This window comes from Cervus elaphus, chromosome 3 (assembly GCF_910594005.1).
Source record: "Cervus elaphus chromosome 3, mCerEla1.1, whole genome shotgun sequence".
In the NCBI taxonomy this organism is placed as follows: Eukaryota; Metazoa; Chordata; class Mammalia; order Artiodactyla; family Cervidae; genus Cervus; species Cervus elaphus.
The window spans coordinates 35,431,899-35,449,991 of NC_057817.1; the positions used below are offsets into that span (position 1 = coordinate 35,431,899).

The 18,093-nt window shown below is 37.8% G+C and overlaps 1 protein-coding gene across 3 annotated transcripts in view; it reads right to left on the bottom strand.

Moving 5' to 3' along the window:
* TMEM117 (transmembrane protein 117) overlaps positions 1-18,093 on the bottom strand; it is a 569,518-nt gene that overhangs the window by 103,048 nt on the left and 448,377 nt on the right. For all 3 annotated transcript variants that reach the window (XM_043886463.1, XM_043886454.1, XM_043886473.1), the window contains one exon: positions 7,663-7,822. In XM_043886463.1, coding sequence (XP_043742398.1) covers positions 7,663-7,822 — 160 coding nt within the window. The remainder of the gene's footprint in view (positions 1-7,662; positions 7,823-18,093) is intronic.

An 18,093-nucleotide genomic window follows, 5' to 3' on the forward strand; every position in this document is an offset into this window, starting at 1 on the left:
CAGATTTTTATTTGGATATTTAATTACTGTAGGATCATACTTCAGTGGAAATGACCTAATCTGATAGTATTGATGGTTCATTCTCCTGCTGTTCGTAAACATTTTACTTCTTGAAAAATCTCATATTCTTCGACTTTCTGGAAATAATGTTATGTTCATCCCTTTATTTACTCTTTCATTCAGCAAAGTATTTATGGTAAAGCTGCAATGTACTGAACATGAATTAGCTGTGAAAATGAAAAAATACATTTCCTCTCGTTGAGCTCACATGTTATAGGAGGAAAGTAGGTATGTAAGTATGAAAGTAATAGGCAGGTGCATAGATAAATTACAAGAAAGAGAAGCATTGAAAAGATGCATCAACAGTGTTTTCACACATATTCACCAAAATATAATCCTTGAATCTTTCTTTTTTCCCTCTAAAAGTCTCTCTTTTAAAAGATTTCTCCCATCACCCTGAAATACATAAAGCTATTACATATACAATGAATATTTAATCCATATTATCTATCTATATGCATATTTTATATATATATATACATACATATATATATACACACACACATATATATATATCTAAGAATCACACAAGGTGAAGTGAGAAGATTTCTAGAGGACACGCTGTTAAAGAGAAGAAAAGTTCAAGGAAACACATATGTGTTCAAAACCTCCCCGCATTTACCTGTAAATTCCAGCAATTTAACTCATGACTTCCTCCACCTCCTGGGTTCTTTATTCAACAGATGCTATCTTGATGCTAGGCTATACCAATCCAGCTGTGAAGCTCAACATTTTTTAATCTTCCCACACCAATCCATCAGAGTTCAGTTGTGCAAAGCATTTATGATAAACTAAGAATAAATAAAAATTTAACAACAGATATATCACCTCACACACTAGCAAAGTAATGACTAAATATTCTCCAAGCCAGGCTTCAACAATATGTGAACTGTGAACTTCCAGATGTTCAAGGTGGTTTTAGAAAAGGCAGAGGAACCAGAGATCAAATTGTCAACATCTGTTGGATCATCAAAAAAGCAAGAGAGTTCCAGAAAAACATCTATTTCTGCTTTATCAACTATGCCTAAGACTTTGACTATGTGGATCACCACAAACTGGAAAATTCTGAAACAGATGGGAATACCAGACCACCTGATCTGCCTCTTGAGATACTTGTATGCAGGTCAGGAAGCAACAGTTAGAACCGGACATGGAACAACAGACTGGTTCCAAATAGGAAAATGAGTACGTCAAGGCTGTATATTGTCACCCTATTCATTTAACTTATATGCAGAGTACATGAGAAACGCTGGGCTGGATGAAGCACAAGTTGGAATCAAGATTGTTGGGAGAAATATCAATAACCTCAGATATGCAGATGATACCACCCTTATCTCAGAAAGCAAAGAAGAACTAAAGAGCCTCTTGATGGAAGTGAAAGAGGAGAGTGAAAAAGTTGGCTTAAATTCAACACTCAGAAAACTAAGATCACGGCATCTGGTCCCATCATTTTGTAGCAAATAGATGGGGAGACAGTGGAAACAGTGGCAAACTTTATATTTTGGGGCTCCAAAGTCACTGCAGATGGTGACTGCAGCCATGAAATTAAAAGGCACTTGCTCTTTGGAAGAAAAGTTATGACCCACTGGGACAACATATTAAAAAGCAGAGACATTACTCTGCCATCAAAGGTCCATCTAGTCAAAGCTATGGTTTTTCCGGTAGTCATGTATGGATGTGAGAGTTGGACTATAAAGAAAGCTGAACGCTGGAGAATTGATGCTTTTGAACTGTGGTGCTGGAGAAGACTCTTGAGAGTCCCTTGGACTGTAAGAGATCCAACCAGTCCATCCTAAAGGAAATCAGTCCTGAATATTCATTGGAAGGACTGATGCTGAAGCTGAAACTCCAATACTTTGGCAACTTGATGAGAAGAACTGACTCATCTGAAAAGACCCTGATGCTGGGAAAGATTGAAGGCAGGAGGAGAAGGGGTCGACAGAGGATGAGATGGCTGGATGCCATCACTGACTTGATGGACATGAGTTTGAGCAAACTCTGGGAGTTGGTGATGGACAGGAAAGCCTGGTGTGCTGCCGTCCAAGGGGTTGCCAAGAATTGGACAGAACTGAGTGACAGAACTGAACTGACAGCATCATTGGCCTCTGTGGTCATCACCACTGCCTAATCCTGCCCACCTCCATACACTCACACACACTGGAAAATTTTACTGGCCCCTCCACTCACTCCTGCCTATATCTATCTTTCTAGCCTCTCACCTCTCCTCCTCCTTCTCTTCCTTTCTCTCCCTTCTTTCACTCACTCTCTCTTCTTGTCTAGTAAAAACCTGAGAATGTTCTCTAGCTTATGAAGAGGAATTTCCTTTTCCTAAAGCCTTCATATCAGCAACTAGATCTTGGGAGGGTGGGTTCGTTGAATTTAAAAGTGTCGAGGCAGGAATTTTTACTTTCAACCTGAATAATTCATCGAAATACAGTCTTTTTCAAATATCTCTATTTTTCTACTCAAATCTATTCCATTAAATTGTGAATTCCTCTCTGCAGCTACAGACTCCTATGCACTGTGTTACTGATCTTTGATCTCCTTTCCCCCATCCTCTGTCTCCAGCACCTGGTAAGATGAACACTAGACATGAATTTTTAAATGTTTTCTTATCTTTTTTTGTTTGTTTGTTTTCTTATCTTAATGGAACAAAACTGAGTTCTCACATTGATGACTACGATACTACTCCTAGTTGGAAAATTTTTCCTGTTCCTTGTTCTAACTTCTAAAATTCAAGATGCCTGTCTTAATTTAATCTCTTCTCTGAAGCTTCTCCCTACTGTTCTGTCTACACTGCTATCTCTCTTTTGTTTATTTTTCTTTTTTGGTGAACCCCTAAGATACATTTCGTTCTTTGCTTACTGTGTGTGTGTGTGCTAAGTTATTTCAGTTGTGTCTGACTCTTTGAAACTCTATGGACCATAGCCCAGCATGCTCCTCTGTCCATGGGATCTCCAGGCAAGAACACTGGAGTGGGTTGCCATGCCCTCCTCCAGGGGATCTTCTCCACACAGGGATCAAACCAACATCTCTTATATCTCTTGCATTGGCAAATGGGTTTGTTACCACTAGCACCACCTGGGAATCCCTTGCTTACCGGACAACATATGTTTTTAATTCTTATATGTCTTAGGTATATCTTTTCTTCAATCTAGCAGAAAAGATGAGTAGGTGGGATATACGTGCTTAGTCACTTAGTTGTGTCCAATTCTTTGTGACACCATGGACTGTAGCCTGTCAGGCTCCTTTGTCCATGGGGATTTTCCAGGCAAGAATACTGGAATGGGTTGTCACGCCCTCTACCAGGGGATCTTCCCAACCCAGGGATTGGACCCAGGTCTTCTGCATTGCAGGTGGATTTTTTTTTTACCACCTGAGCTATCAGGGAATCCCAGGTGGAATATAACTGCAGATTAAATACTTAAGGAAGGAATTCAAGGAGTATATAAAAGTTAAATGACAGAAACAAATTTGAGACAAGATTTCCTCAGAGGGAGGGTTCTTTACAATTTACTTCTTGTGTTCTACAGTAACGTGTGATTTATATGAGTCATGGTATAGTTTATTGGCATCTGTTTATGCCTTAGTTCTAGTGAATTTACTAAAACTCAGAAAAATGTGATACAACAAATAGTATTCACAAAAATGTATTTAAAAGTCATAAAAATAAATAATTGTACTTTCTCTGAAAATATTCAGAATGGGCCTACTAATTCTGTTAAAATCTTTATAGCCATACTATAAGATTCTAATGGTTTCTTTTTTTTAACCAAACATTAAAATATCTTTCAATCGTATAAGTTGAATTTTCCTACCATTATAAAAGCCTAGAATCGATTACTTTTAAATCACTTAAATAATTCTAATGAGGCAAAACCTTTTAGTAAAACTACTTCTCCATTTCCAGCAATTTTACTACTTTTCTATTTCTCTTTTGTTAGAAATATGTGGATATGAAGTGGATTAGATCAGAGCTTAGTTGGTTATGGACTTGTTAGGACGTTTGTGTTAGATATTTTTAAAAGCTTGAATATATATGCCTTCTGAGGCTCTGATTCCTTAAATCCACTCTCTCACCACATGTACTAGTTCCTTGAACTTCAACATGATGCTCCCAGAGGGGGACCAAGTTTGCATGAAACTCGGTGCCAAAATGCCACTACTTTATCTTCATCAAACAGTTATTACTCTGAGTCTGTCGCTGCACATGTAAGGCTCTGTGCTAGAGAGGCTCCAGGGATAGATAGTTATAAGCAACGGCGTATGCTCTACCAAGCAGGAAAAGGTGAAATGCTGATTTGCAGGTTGGGTAAAATGTGCTTCAGGAGTTGCAAGGAGGAAGTCATCCCATGGTTTTAATGAGGGGGCATTGGAATGGTATTCAATGGTCAAGTCTAAACAGGCAGAGCAGGAGAGAGAGACGTGATCTGGGAAAGAAACAGAGGATCACAGACATCCTGGAATAAAGCTGCCGGGGTCAGGCAGCAGTCCTCGGGGCTGGGGCAGAGCCAGATCAGAGATGTGAGAGAAGACATAGGTAAGGTCAGACCACACAGGGCACTGAGAGAGCGCCTGGAGTCCGGACTTCACTCTTCGACAATGGGAGTCACTGTCAATATTTTTGGTTGAAAACTGACATATACACCATGATGTTTCAGACTGGAAGCTTAGGAGGGTGAGTTGTATAGGGCATACGGGCCAAAGAGACATCTGGAGGCAGAAGGCTCAACTGGAGATTAGTTTACAACAGTACAGAGGAGTCAGGACTGGAATGGTGGCAGAGAATGAGAAGGAAAGATAAGGCTACAAGAGGCATGCGTGCTCAGCCGCTTCTGTCATGTTCAACTCTTTGCGAGTCTGTGGACTGTAGCCCGCCAGGCTCCTCTGTCCATGGGATTCTCCAGGCAAGGATACTGGAGTGGGTTGCCATGCCCTTCTCCAGGGGATCTTCCTGACCCAGGGATCGAACCCTCAGCTCCTGTGTCTCTTGCACTGCAGGCAGATTCTTTACCCACTGAGCCACCTGGGAAGCCCCACAAGAGACACAGCAAGTGATGAATCAGTATGCCTGGCTGGCTTACTAAGGGTTGAGGCAGAGGGCAAAGAACTTAATCAGACCTCCTCTGGGGGGCCTCATCTTCGACTCCTCCTTGTGTTAGATATTTATTAATCTGGGTTTTGAGGCCCAACTTCTCCCCCATTCTCTTTAGGACTGCTTCACTCCCAACAGGACACAGGTGGATGCAGGACAATCCAGTCCCTGCTACTCCTTCCCTGGAATCCAGAGTTAGACCCAACAGCCAGAGAGCGGCCTCTCTCTCAGGTGCTGACTGTGGCCATCTTCTTCCATGTGAACTGGGAAGCTGAAAAAGCTGCTTTACAGCAAAAGAGAGTAAGAAAGTAGAAGTGAAGAAAAAAAGATGAGAGCTGGAGAATCAGAGCTTGGTCTGGGCTTCCTGTTACACTTTAGTCTCTGCTTTCATGTGCCACTAAAATGCTGCTGCATACCTCCTCTTTAATTCTGCAGGACAGCCTCATCATGCAGCCACACATTTCCCCCTTTCCCCTTTGATGAAGTTGGCTTGACAGGGTTATTGTTACTTGTAGCTCAAACAGTCCAAACTGATACATTCCTCCCCAGAAATTCTCCATCTTCAGTCAAGGTGTTCTGGCCACTCTGAACACTTCAGATTTACTGATTCCACACTTGCATGCCATTTCCTGCATCTAGAATGCCTTTCCCTTCCAAATCCTGCTGACTCTGCATGCATAAATCCTGATTATCTTTCCTTCCATCTCTCTCTTATTAAATACTCTTCGAGTGACCCATAACATCTGTAAATTGTAACATTACATTTTCCCACTTCAATCCCTGATTTTAGTGAACCTATTGGAAGAATAATTAAAACTACAAAAGAAGGTGAAAGGTGGTGGATGGTAGTAGAAAATCAAGACATTTATGCTTATAACACATACAAATGAAAAGACAATGGTCTACTTGGCTATGGATACTTCTGACACCAAGATGGGTTCAAGAGGTACCAGTAGGCCACTTGGGCAAAGTAGATATTTCACAAATGATAGTATATTCATTAAGAGGAGTGTTAGATGAAAGAAAATAAAAATAGTCTTTAAACAACTAACGCATGACACACTATTGTGTAAGTGCTATAAACTCAATATTATAAATATCCAGAGGAGGTCCCACAGCAAGTGAGAGACAGGGACCTTGCCAGGGCTTCCCTAGGGCTTTTTTCACTGTGCTAAACCATCACACAGGAAATAAAAAGATGTATGTTAATTTTTAGATGAGACAATAATTCAATTTTTTAAAAACAATAATGTATTTTAAGTTTTCATCCATTAAAATGATACTATTTCCTGGTGGCCCAGACAGTAAATAATACTCCTGCAAAATGCAAGAGACCTAGGTTCCATCCTTGGGTTGGGAAGATCGCCTGGAGGAGGGCATGGTAACCCACTCCAGTATTCTTGCCCAGAATATCACCACAGACGTAGGAGGCTGGTGGGGTACAGACCATGGGGTTGCAAAGAGTCAGAGTGACTAAGCACAGCACAAAATTTTAATATATCCTAAGAACCATCTTGAGTCTCATGCCTGGGCGATGTTATATACCAAAACAAAGAAAGAAAAACCTAACCCCGCTCAAAAACAACAACAATAACCACAAAGCAAAACAGATTGTTATTCTCTTTCAAAACACTAAAGAATATCTTTTATAAAGGCATCTCTTTGCCTCTAGAAATGAGAAAAACCAGTCTAGTATCCTGTGAAATCTCACATAAATTCTGAACATAATGAAGTTTATTTCCCCTTCAGCAATGGAGCCTTTGTTCTGGTGACTTACGATGCCTCTGGAGAGGAAAACACAAAAATGCCTTATGAAAGCAGTGAGAAAATGTCTAGCAAGTGGATGGACATTTAATGAACAAGACAAAGTGCCAAGTAATAGTTAATGTCTCTTTCTGCTTGACTCAAAGGAACATCCCTAAGACCCCAAAGCACTCACACCAGAAGATTACATGAGTAGCACTGGTTAGCACAAAACCACTGTACAAACAATCTGTTGCTAAGCAGGGCAGAAATATTGTTTACACAAAAATGGAATGATCTCCAGTGAATACTGAAAGACAGTGATAATTTCCATAACCAGAAAAAGCATTTTTATATTATTCCATTTCAACTGCTCTAAAACCCTGAGTTGCTTTGGCAGTTGCTTATTCTGGCTTCGTTGGTTTTATATCATCCTCATCTCTGCAGCTTTCCATTTACTAAATGACAGTGATTTTTTTTTTCCCCTGAAGCTTTGGCAAAAAAACAAAACCATTCTGTGTGGTTTCCAGGGCCACCTTGCAATGGTCATACAATGACTTTTTGGTGCCCCTCTCATAAAAGCCCATTTGGCTTATACTCCCAGTAAAAGTGCCGAAAATATGATCAGAGAAGGTTCCATTAATAGCAACTGTAAACTATGCATTTCTCTAGCTTTATGGAGCCTTTCACTGAATAATGTTTATAATACAGAGAACAACACCTGGGGTGGCTTCAGGAGAGGAAGAAAATACAAAGACACTCACCTGCATTACAATAAGGAGGTCAAAGACCAAGATGAAAGAAGCCAGAAAGGCTCTGGAAACTTCATCACTGGGCAAAAATCCCCGATTCAGTTTGTCCCAGCTGATCCAGTCAGTTGTAATGACAAGTACAACCACAGACGTCAGAGTAAAAAGAACTGTCCTGCAAGGAACACGACAGTAAAGAACATTAGAGTAATAATATAAACAGTGGGGAGTGCACATGATCTGCTGTATTAAACATCTACCCTTTGCCAAGTACTTATCCTAAGGCATAGGCCCCAAAACGAAGATGAAAAAAGAATCAACTTGAGCTTTCTTTCAAAAGCAATTAGAAAAAGGTATGATAGTATCTCTTTCAAGGTTTTTCCTAAAGAAAAATAAGGCACTGATTATAATACAAATAATTACAACAAAATATTATAAATAACCTTACTTGCTGAGCAGAGCTGAGCTGAAGTCGCTCAGTCGTGTCCGACTCTTTGCGACCCCATGGACTGGGGCCCCCCCAGGCTCCTCCGTCCATGGGATTTTCCGGGCATGAATACTGGAGTAGGTTGCCATTTCCTTCTCCAGGGGATTTTCCTGACCCAGGGATCTAACCCGGGTCTCCCGCATTGTAGGCAGACGTTTTACCGTCTGAGCTACCAGGGAAGCCCAACTTAGTGCACTATATATTCCAAAGAGAGCATTGGTTGTAACTCTCATTATATATATACATTGTTTTACTGAAGGTGGCAGACATACATAAAGCAGATGGGTAATAAAGTCCTTGAATTCCATGATCATCCTACAAAAGAGAGGATATAGATAGATGGGTCTCCTTCATCATCCCCAAAGCCTGACGAGCTCTGTAGAGGAATCACTTCTACATGCTGAATGCATAGCCTCTTCTAATGGGACTCATATCACAGATCACCTGGGGCCTAGTGACTTATCCAGGTCACACAATGTCCGATTCCCCCATCCCTAGTTATAAGATACTGTGTGTGTTAGTTGCTCAGTTATATCCGACTTTGTGAATGCATGGACTGTAGCCCACCAGGTTCTTCTGTCCATGGAATTCTCCAAGCAAGAATATTGGAGTGGGTAGCCATTCCCTTCTCCAGGGGATCTTCCCAACCGAGGGATTGAACCCAGGCCTCCCACATTGCAGGTGGATTCTTTACCATCTGAGCTACTAGGGAAGCCCATAAGATATTAGGGGCCTGAGATTTTTCTTTCACATATTTTTGTAGCCTCCCTAAAATCTTACATAATTATATGCAGATGGAGTTCAAAGAACATTTGTTGAAACTGTAACAATTATCAAATAAAGTTTTAAAGAAAATACTTAAATTGGTCTATAATATTGATATTCAAAGTGAATCTGAAATGTGGGCAGTGAAAATGCAATCTGCCAATGTAATAGAGCCTCTGCTTTCAGAGTGATCTTTGTACAAAGATATTGTTTTGAATTATAAGAAGAAAAATGAAAAAGAAAAAATATTCTGAAAATAATTTTAACGTAAAGGAATAAATAAAATAGAGAAAAGAAATGGAATAATATGAACCATCCTAGAATTCTCTTAACAATTGAACAAAATACAAATTTCTAAACTGAAATTTGGAGTTTCCTTTTTACAACTTTCTATTTGGAACAGGTTATATTTTGAGAAAATGAGTATAATGAACTCGTTTTTAGATTTTTACCCTATGAATAGAAAAGATACATTTTTTTAAATTTTAGAAAATAAAAATTTCTTAAAATTTATTAAAATTGCAGATTCTAAAGAACTTGACTTGTTATCTCCAAAGTATAAATTAAAAATTATCTATGCTACTGTTTAGAACATCTTTGAGCATTTCCTGAAATCCAAATGGATTAAATGAGCATGAGATAAATCCTAAATAATTATTAAACTACAACAGAAAGAAATTGCAAATATCATATAGTCAAACATAAGAACAATGGAATTTTAAACAAATTTTAAGTCAATTTGTTTTTGTCTTCTTGAGTTTGAAAAACTTTAAGCAAATTTGAATTGAATTACAATTTCTTTTGTCAATAGGAATATAACAACTTTCATGAAGAACAGATAGATATTGACTATTTTTTGAAGCTCTTTTTTGGTAATAAAGGTATTTCCTCATCACTCTTGGCTTTTCATATGTGTGCTTCACAAGGATGCTATGAATATATATGCTTCTTAGTATACACTGTATGACCATTGTTCAGTCACCCAGTCTTCTCCAGCTCTTTGCGATCCCACAGACTGCAGCATACCAGGCTTCCCTGTCTGATACAGGTTGGTAAATGGTTGGGATCCCAATTCTCTCAAGCTCGTCCTTTTCTGCCTATTTCACAAGGCTCCCCCACCCTCCTGTTATCCAGGACAAGAGGGTGAAGTCTTGGTGAAACAGGGTTACTGCAGCTCTAAGGCCAGCATCCATCCTATTGGTCTGAGCCTACGATTGATAGGTTAGTATTTTTTTTTTCCATTTATTTTTATTAGTTGGACGCTAATTACTTTACAGTATTGTAGTGGTTTTTGCCATACATTGACATGAATCAGCCATGGATTTACATGTGTTCCCCATCCTGAACCCCCCTCCCACCTGCCTCCCCATCCCATCCCTCTGGGTCTTCCCAGTGCACCAGCCCCGAGCACTTGTCTCATGTTAGTATTTTTAATGTCATTGCTGCACTTTCCCCAAGAGACACCTGAAATCTTATTTTTGTGAAGACAGTTGATTACATAGGAATTCATATTTACTGTTACTTCATTGGTCTAAGGATGTAAACTGATACTGTAAATTAAATATTAATGCAGAGGCATATTTTTATGTGACAAAATCAGAGATTTTGAAATAAGTGTTTGATGAGTAATCACAAGTCTCACCTATTACAAAATTCACAAAGGAGTTATTTTGTTTTTAAAATTTATTTTATTGAAGAATTGTTGATTTACAATGTTGTGTCAATTTCAGTTGTACAGCCAAGTGATGTAGTCACACACACACACACACACACATATACATATATATTCTTTTTCATATTTTCCATTATGGTTTATCACAGGGTACTGAATACAGTTCCCTGTGCTATATAGTAGGACCTTGTTGTTTATCCACTCTATATAAAATTGTTGCATCGCTAATTCTGAACTCCCCATTCATCCCTCCCCTTATAGCCCTTTTCCTTGTCAACCACAGTCCGTTCAAAGGAGTCATTCTTACTTATGCTAATAATATCACTGTGAATAAAGTCATTAAAATTAATCATTAAAACTCTTTGGTAATTAGAATTTATCATAATGTCTGTTGTAGAGCTTCAGAGCTCTACAGAACTTCCTGAGAGCAGAATGTCCCAGAGTTTCCTGAGACCAAATCTATACCAATTCATGTCTTAGATGTTTAGTTTATTTGATATATTTTATTTACCCAGTAAATAATAATACTCTTTCTAAGAGCTTTTCATAGATGCTTTCCTGGTTTTATTAATTACTTCTGTTTTGACAAAGAGTATTGCTGCAGATCTCAAGAGAAAGTTACTGATAATATTTTATTACTCCAAAGAGAAATTAAAGGAAGTATTCTGCCTGATATTTAATATTTAATACTACAAAAAGAATAAAAATGGCAATCATTAAATATGAATGCATACAGCTCAGAAAAGGAGCTCTAAAAATAAAGGCAAGAGGATGGAATAAAGAAAAGGAAAAGAGGATCAAAATACATTAATTGGTTATTCCACCTCCAAAATTACATTCAATGCCTTATCTAGATATAGATAAGACATAGACAGTTTGTGGAAGTAAAACTATTGCTTGTGGTTTGTTTTTCTGAGCCACCTCATAAAATTGATAGATTTTACCATGCTATGATAATTCAGTTAAAGCACCAGTTTCAAAGAGCCATGACTCTATTAGGTTATACAAAAACAGTCACTTTTATGTGAAACTTCTATGAAGGAAACAGTAACAATAACAAATTACTATTACAGTCATGGGCTTCCCAGGTGAAGAATCTGCCTGCAGTGCAGGAGACGTGGGTTCGATCCCTGGGTTGGAAAGATCCTCAGGAGAAGGTAATGGTAACCCACTCCAGTATTCTTGCCTGGGAAATCCAATAGACAGAGGAGCCTGGTGTGTTACAGTCCATGGGGTCACAAAAGAGTCGGACACAACTTAGCAACTAAACAACAACAAAAAATTACAGTCATGCCACCTGCAACGTGTCAGGAACTGGTATACGAGCTTTACACAAATTAACTAGTATAATTCCTATGTGTGTGTGTATAATGCTTACTACTATCCAATATTGGCTAACTCCAAATTGCAAGTGCAGAAACTGAGTCAGAGAAAACTCAGTTAACTGAACATGTGCTATGGATTTTACCAACTACATAAAATAAAAGATATAAGATGACTCAAACCCAGGCTGACTCATGAAAGTCTGTGTCATAACTGTTGTACATACTGCCTCTCATTTGAAGCACTTGATTTTACCCTCTTGTTACTAGATCTGTACATAAGATCTAACTCATTTTCCATTTTTATTATTAATGTAAGTATAATGTTGGAAGGATATCACCCAGGAATACTAAACATTGAAAAGTAAAACTGGCAGAACCTCTAACAAGAACTGACAGGAAATGGTTAAAAAGGGATAGTGAAAATGGAAGTGAAAATGGAACCTCATGGATGCTAGCCATCAATGCAGCATCCTTTGGTTTTTATTTAACCAATATGGTTGAAAAGATGTTTACTCTGGATCATGATTCTTGGGAGTTCCAACTTCTCTTTTTAAATAGCATCCAATTAAACAATTATCTGGATTATTTCCTTTCAAGCTGCAGCCAGCAGCAGCAGGACATTCTGGCTCATCAATTCCACTGTCTCTGGTTTCTGGCCACCAGTCAAACAGAAAGAACTCATACATAATTATCAGCTCAAGTGGTTAGTCTTACTTCCGTGTTTTCAAATTTCCAGTGTGTTTGCTTTTCCTCAATTGCTGTTAACTCCTCTTAAATTAATAGGAATTAGAATGTGAGACCAAGAAGGGTTAAAAGAGCTTTTCTAATTCACTGCTTCCCAATCTTTGGGGTGGGCTCCTGGGAACCACAGGGTTGCTATGGAACTGTGAATTTATATGTGTACTACGAGTTGTCAGTTAAATGAGAAAATTAAATGCTTCCAGAGAGGTTAGGGAACTTGTTCATGTCACACGGACTGCCAGGGACAGAACTACCATGAGAACTGACTCTGAGCCAGGACTTGCCCTGTAGTAAACTACTTTCTCTCTTTGGCTGAAAATCTGTAGATATGCTAAGAAATTTAATATCATCTGGATCTCATCTGGAAACATACTTTATAATCTACTCAAATATCTGTTACGTATGTTGATTGGAAACGGAGTAGTGCATGTAAATGAATCAAGATAATTCCCCAATAGTGGTTTAATTCATAGCCTTAACCATTCTTTCACTCTAATTTCTTGATTTTTAAAAAACTACTGAACTTCTATTTTAAGTAACTAAATTAGTTAACATTTCTTTCCCTCTTCCATTCATAGCCACTGTAAGATAGACTTATTACACAGTTAAATAGCCTGAAATCAGAGATTAAATCAAGAGAGAGAAGAATTGGCATTGAGCTTGGATTATCCACAGAGGGCTAACTCAGTGTTAATCATCACACAATTTCATTTTGACTAAACCAGGCAGCAGGGATGTAGAGAATCTCCTAACTCGTATATTATATGTTGAGTAAAACAAAATCATCAAAATTTGATCATGTTTTATCCTACTAAAAATAGCAATTTCATGTGATTCAACATAATAAATATGTTTTCATATGTTTTAATAGATTAGCCATTACTCATGTTCTAAAATGTTTATAATCTTTTATTCCAGTCATGATTATGATTTTTTTTCTGATTATGTTGCACAATTACTATAGTGGCTAAAAGAAGTAAAAATCACTTTAATTTTTCTATAGTACTTGTGTTAAAACATTGGAGCTCAATCAAAACAAGTCAGATAGTATTTTATAATTTCTCATAAGAAAATAAAAATCTGTGAATCTTATTAAAAATGAAAGTTTTAATGTTATCACTATAAAAAAGAATGAATGCATGGATCAAGACAGCAAATTTAATCTTATAATTAAGATTTCATATGTTAAAGTACTAAACACACAAAATGAAATGTGCCATGCCAATAGAATTTAAAATGATTTAGAATCATTATTTCTCACCATGTTGTTTAGAGGGGAAAATAAAACAAGCAGGCATAAACAGAAGAATACTCTTCTTCACTTTCCATTGTAAAACTGCAAGCCAGTTTAAACATCCAGCTCCATTTGGAACACCAACTACCAGCACACAGAAGTTGTGACTTGAGAGATGGCCATGAGAGAATCCTGACACTTTCCCTTTTGCTTGTTTTAATGATCAATGTTACCATTGCAACTCTTAGTAAAAGAATCACCACTTGGGTTCTCAAGCCAGTTCATCCTGAAATTCATGGGTTTACTCAGCACCATCACCTAGCTAATGAAGTCAAGATTGCTCCTGAGAAGTCTGTAAAGAAATGGTTTTAGTGTCCTTCCTGTTTCCCACTCTTAGGAGCAAGAAGCACCCCAAGGGAACACAAAGGTGATGCTTGCTTAGTGACCTAAGGAAAGGGCACAGCTTCTCATGTGGCTTTCTTTAAGGAAATGCTACAGTCAGTTCTTGGCCAACCTGAACACATGTGTTAAGATAGGATCCTGTGAAACAAGATGCAGTTATTAAACTTACCCTGTTTGTGGCTCTATTGGGATTTGGAGATGGTAAAGTAAATCATTAGACTTTAATGTTATCCATTAAACTATATGTTTATGTGTTATTTATCTTTATATCTCTCTATTATTCCATGAAGAAAAATGCCCTGAATACAGCAGGAGCTCAAAAAGCAGTGAACAAGTTGAAACGAAGAAGCTACTTAGCAACTCTTGTTTCTGATAGGGCATGAAAGAGGTGGTTGAAAAAGGCACCTCTGGGTTGGGTCATCTGGCCATGCAGATTTTAATTTATGTGGATGGGGTCCTGGCATGCTAATCTACATAAACAATGCCCCTTGGAGTTCTGCAGTGTCCAACCATTGCAACTTAATGTGGAGTCCTGGCCGTTGGCAATTTTGACATAAGAGGTGGCAAATGAAATGGCCACATTCCTTTTAGTGGCCTGAATTTCTCTAGCTGTGTCTGAGTGATGTCAGTTTATTCAGAGGTACTTAAAAGTAGCTTATTGATACAGAGCATAGTTAATTTTGGTCAGAAGAAATCAATTTAGTTTCTTTGTGTTTCATAATTCTAGATGTGGAACAAAACACATGTTTTAGGAAAAAATTACTTAGTACGCTGCAAAGTTCTTTGGATTTGGGCTGTGTCATCCATTATTAATTATCAATGACTGGCACATTACTGATATTTTTTAAAAAAGTAAGAATAAATCAATTGATTTAGTCTAGTAAAGTTCAACATTCAGAAAACTAAGATCATGGCATCTGGTCCCATCACTTCATGGCAAATAGATGGGGCAATAGTGGAAACAGTGGCTGACTTTATTTTTGGGGGCTCCAAAATCACTGCAGATGGTGACTGCAGCCATGAAATTAAATGACGCTTGCTTCTTGGAAGGAAAGTTATGACCAACCTAGACAGCATATTAAAAAGCAGAGACATTACTTTGTCAAAAAAGGTCCATTTGGTCAAGGATATATGGTTTTTCCAGTAGTCATGTATGGATGTGAGAGTTGGACTATAAAGAAAGCTGAGGGCTGAAGAACTGATGTTTTTGAACTGTGGTGTTGGAGAAGACTCTTGAGAGTCCCCTGGACTGCAAGGAGATCCAACCAGTCCATCCTAAAGGAAATCAGTCCTGGGTGTTCATTGGAAGGACTGATGTTGAAGCTGAAACTCCAATATTTTGGCCACCTGATGCGAAGAGCTGACTCATTGGAAAAGACCCTGATGCTGGGAAAGATTGAGGGCAGGAGGAGAAGGGGAAGACAGAGGATTAGATGGTTGAATGGCATCACTGACTCAATGGACATGAGTTGGGGTGGACTCCAGGAGTTGGTGATGGACAGGGAGGCCTGGTGTGCTGTGGTTCATGGGGTTGCAAAGAGTTGGACATGGCTGAGCGACTGAACTGACCTGAACTGAGTGGAGTAAATAGTACTTATTCCCCACCCTCCCCCAAGCTCAGATACTTCTGCAACTGATGGTACTTCCTCCAGTATTTACAGAGCAAAGGAAGAGGCCTGTGCAATGCAAAATTAGGTTCCATGGACCTAATGGGCATGCTAATTCTCTGTCTCTTAGCAAACTCACCAACTCAATTTTTCTTCCTAGTGAATTATCATGTACATACTAAATAATTCACCAATCCAACAGAAGAAAGCATGTGAAACATACTCAACTAATTGTTACCTCAGGTATAAAATGTTACCGCAAATCAGTAATGAAAGTGGTAATAAAGATAAAGCTATACATAAATGCCTATTAACTACAGATAATGCCAACAAGAACTATACCCCTGTTTGTTTGTTTAATGAAAATAAAATAAGAGCTATGATATTCCAAACATATTTTTGACTTTTAAAAATGCCAAGCAGAAGTTTTAAGTTAAATATACCATGTTGCATGTTTTCCTGTTAAATTTACTTTTTAAAAAAGAAGAGAAACTAGGATCTTATGGGGTAAGCAGAACCCAAGTATGCTTTATTTGATTTAAAAACTAGGATGAATTTATATACTGGGTTAAAAATGGAGGTTCAGGTAAAATTATGTGACTTTGTTGAAGCCAAGATGTTTACATAAGTCAAGCCAAGGCCAAAAGTATATTTTCAGTATCTTTTCAAATATCTCTTGAAGAAGATGTATTATTAGGAGACTGTCCACTGGGAAGAATGCTTTCAGAACTTAAGTACCCCTGGAAGAAAGAATCTTTTCAAAGACATTGGGCACATAATATAATAGCTAGGAAAGCAGATATTACAAACATAAAATACTTCTATGAAAGAAGATGACAAAATAGACCACAGGAATAGAAAATTCCCAACAGTCTTACAAAAATATGTAAAAGAAATTATGTCATGTCACAATGGAAGATCAAAAAATTAATATTAGGATTCATAAGAGACATGCTCCATTCTTGAATTCTAATGGAAAAGATTTTAAAAACATCTAAAGCTTTATTACTGCAGATATATATTTATTTTCTCTTGGGAACCTGTGAAGAATCTTTGATTTGTTTATAAATAATTCAGGACAAACTAGAAAGAAAAGAAAACTACTTCACTAAAAAAGAGGGAAAGAGCATGTCAGCACTAGTGATCAGAGAACCAACTTATAAATTTGATTTAATTAACAGCAGATTGCTGGCATTTGAAAAGTAGGTCATCCATCTTGTCTGGTCAACTCAGTGGAAAATTCTGAAGCTATGTAAAAGTGCAATTTTATCAAGAACTTAAATAGCTCCCTGAGAAAATAATGCTATTTCAGGTAATGTACAAGAATGACAAATAGTGTTGCTTTTTGAATGAGAAAGTCATATTGTAACACATGCATGGACGCAGAAAATTCAAGAAATATTTGAGCATGTAAGGCACAGGCATAAAGTGAAGGGACATAGGAATGATCTCTGCCTTTAAGGAACTTATCACCAGCTAAAAGAAGGCAACATATACAAACAAATACAAAGTTAAGCAAAAACCATGCTGCTATGGAAGTTTTCAGGAATATTTGATTTATTTTTATTCAGGTATGAAAAGTAGCTAGGACATTTAATGAAATTAGAGCTAAAAATGAGTAGATTGCAATAGTGGAATGGATATTGCATATAAAAGGCAAATTTGAAAGAAAATATAGAAATAGTAGCAGTGGGCAGTAGTGAAACATTTAGGAAGAGTGACAGATACTCCCAAAGTTTCTAGACTGTGTGACTAAAAAGATTGTGAAGTCATTCACTGCAGTAAGAAATATGAAAGAAAGCAGGAATGAAATATTTTGTATCCTGTTTTAAACACCTTGTTGAGTTTAAGGGACTGGTAGGACATCCATATAGGAATGATCAATAGTCAGTTGGAAATAGGAATTTGGGCCAAGGAAAGATCAGGCCCTGGATTTTGGTTAATTCAAATACAAGTAATTATTAACATGTGTGTTTAGTTGCTGAGTCATGTCCGACTCTTTTGTGACTCCATATACTGTCAGGCTCCTCTGTACAGTGAGAGCTTCCAGGCAAGAATACTGGAGTGGGTTGCCATTTCCTTCTTCAGGGGATTTTCTCCACCCAGGGATTGGATCCATGGCTCCTGACACATCTGCATTGCAGGTGGATTCTTTATCATTGAGCCAATGTAAGAATCCATAATTGTTAAAGACATGAAGCGTAATAAGATTT